Source organism: Olea europaea, chromosome 22 (genome assembly GCF_002742605.1).
Source record: "Olea europaea var. sylvestris chromosome 22, O_europaea_v1, whole genome shotgun sequence".
Lineage (NCBI taxonomy): Eukaryota > Viridiplantae > Streptophyta > Magnoliopsida > Lamiales > Oleaceae > Olea > Olea europaea.
In genome coordinates this window covers 5,462,049-5,462,482 of record NC_036258.1, presented here as the reverse complement: position 1 = coordinate 5,462,482, position 434 = coordinate 5,462,049, and the positions used below count along the sequence as shown (strand labels likewise).

Sequence of the window (434 nt, the reverse complement as noted above, 5' to 3'; positions counted from 1 at the left end):
AAGCTCCACAGTTCGCAAAATGGATGAAGTTTTGAAAATACAAACTTTAATATATAAAAATGAAGGTGCCATATGGATTTAAACCTTTACATGGTGAAAATGTCTCAAAAGTTGATCAAGGTAGTTTGGGCGAGCTTTGAACGGACATGTGAATAAGTTATGTGTCTTTTATCCTAGATTTTCATAAATGTTTTAAATAGCTAAGAAAACCATCATAAAGACTGTACGATCCTAATATATAAAGAGGTCGACCTATCTAAAATACTCATGTAGTTTAAAGTATTCTGACACACTAAATTTTCATGAATGTTTTTAGTTAGCTAAGTTACTCTAGAGATGCCACCATCCCTAACATTCATGTAGGTAAATTTATCTAGAATGACTCTAGAGATGACACCATCCCTAACATTCATGTAAGTCAATTTATCTAGAAT

At 31.8% G+C, this 434-nt stretch overlaps 1 protein-coding gene across 1 annotated transcript in view; it reads left to right on the top strand.

The window, feature by feature from the left end:
- Positions 1-218, top strand: part of LOC111371080 (xyloglucan 6-xylosyltransferase 2-like) — a 5,647-nt gene extending 5,429 nt beyond the window's left edge. The window contains exons 2-3 of the mRNA XM_022992994.1: positions 66-120; positions 201-218. Coding sequence (XP_022848762.1) covers positions 66-120; positions 201-218 — 73 coding nt within the window. The remainder of the gene's footprint in view (positions 1-65; positions 121-200) is intronic.
- The last annotated feature ends 216 nt before the right edge of the window (positions 219-434 follow it).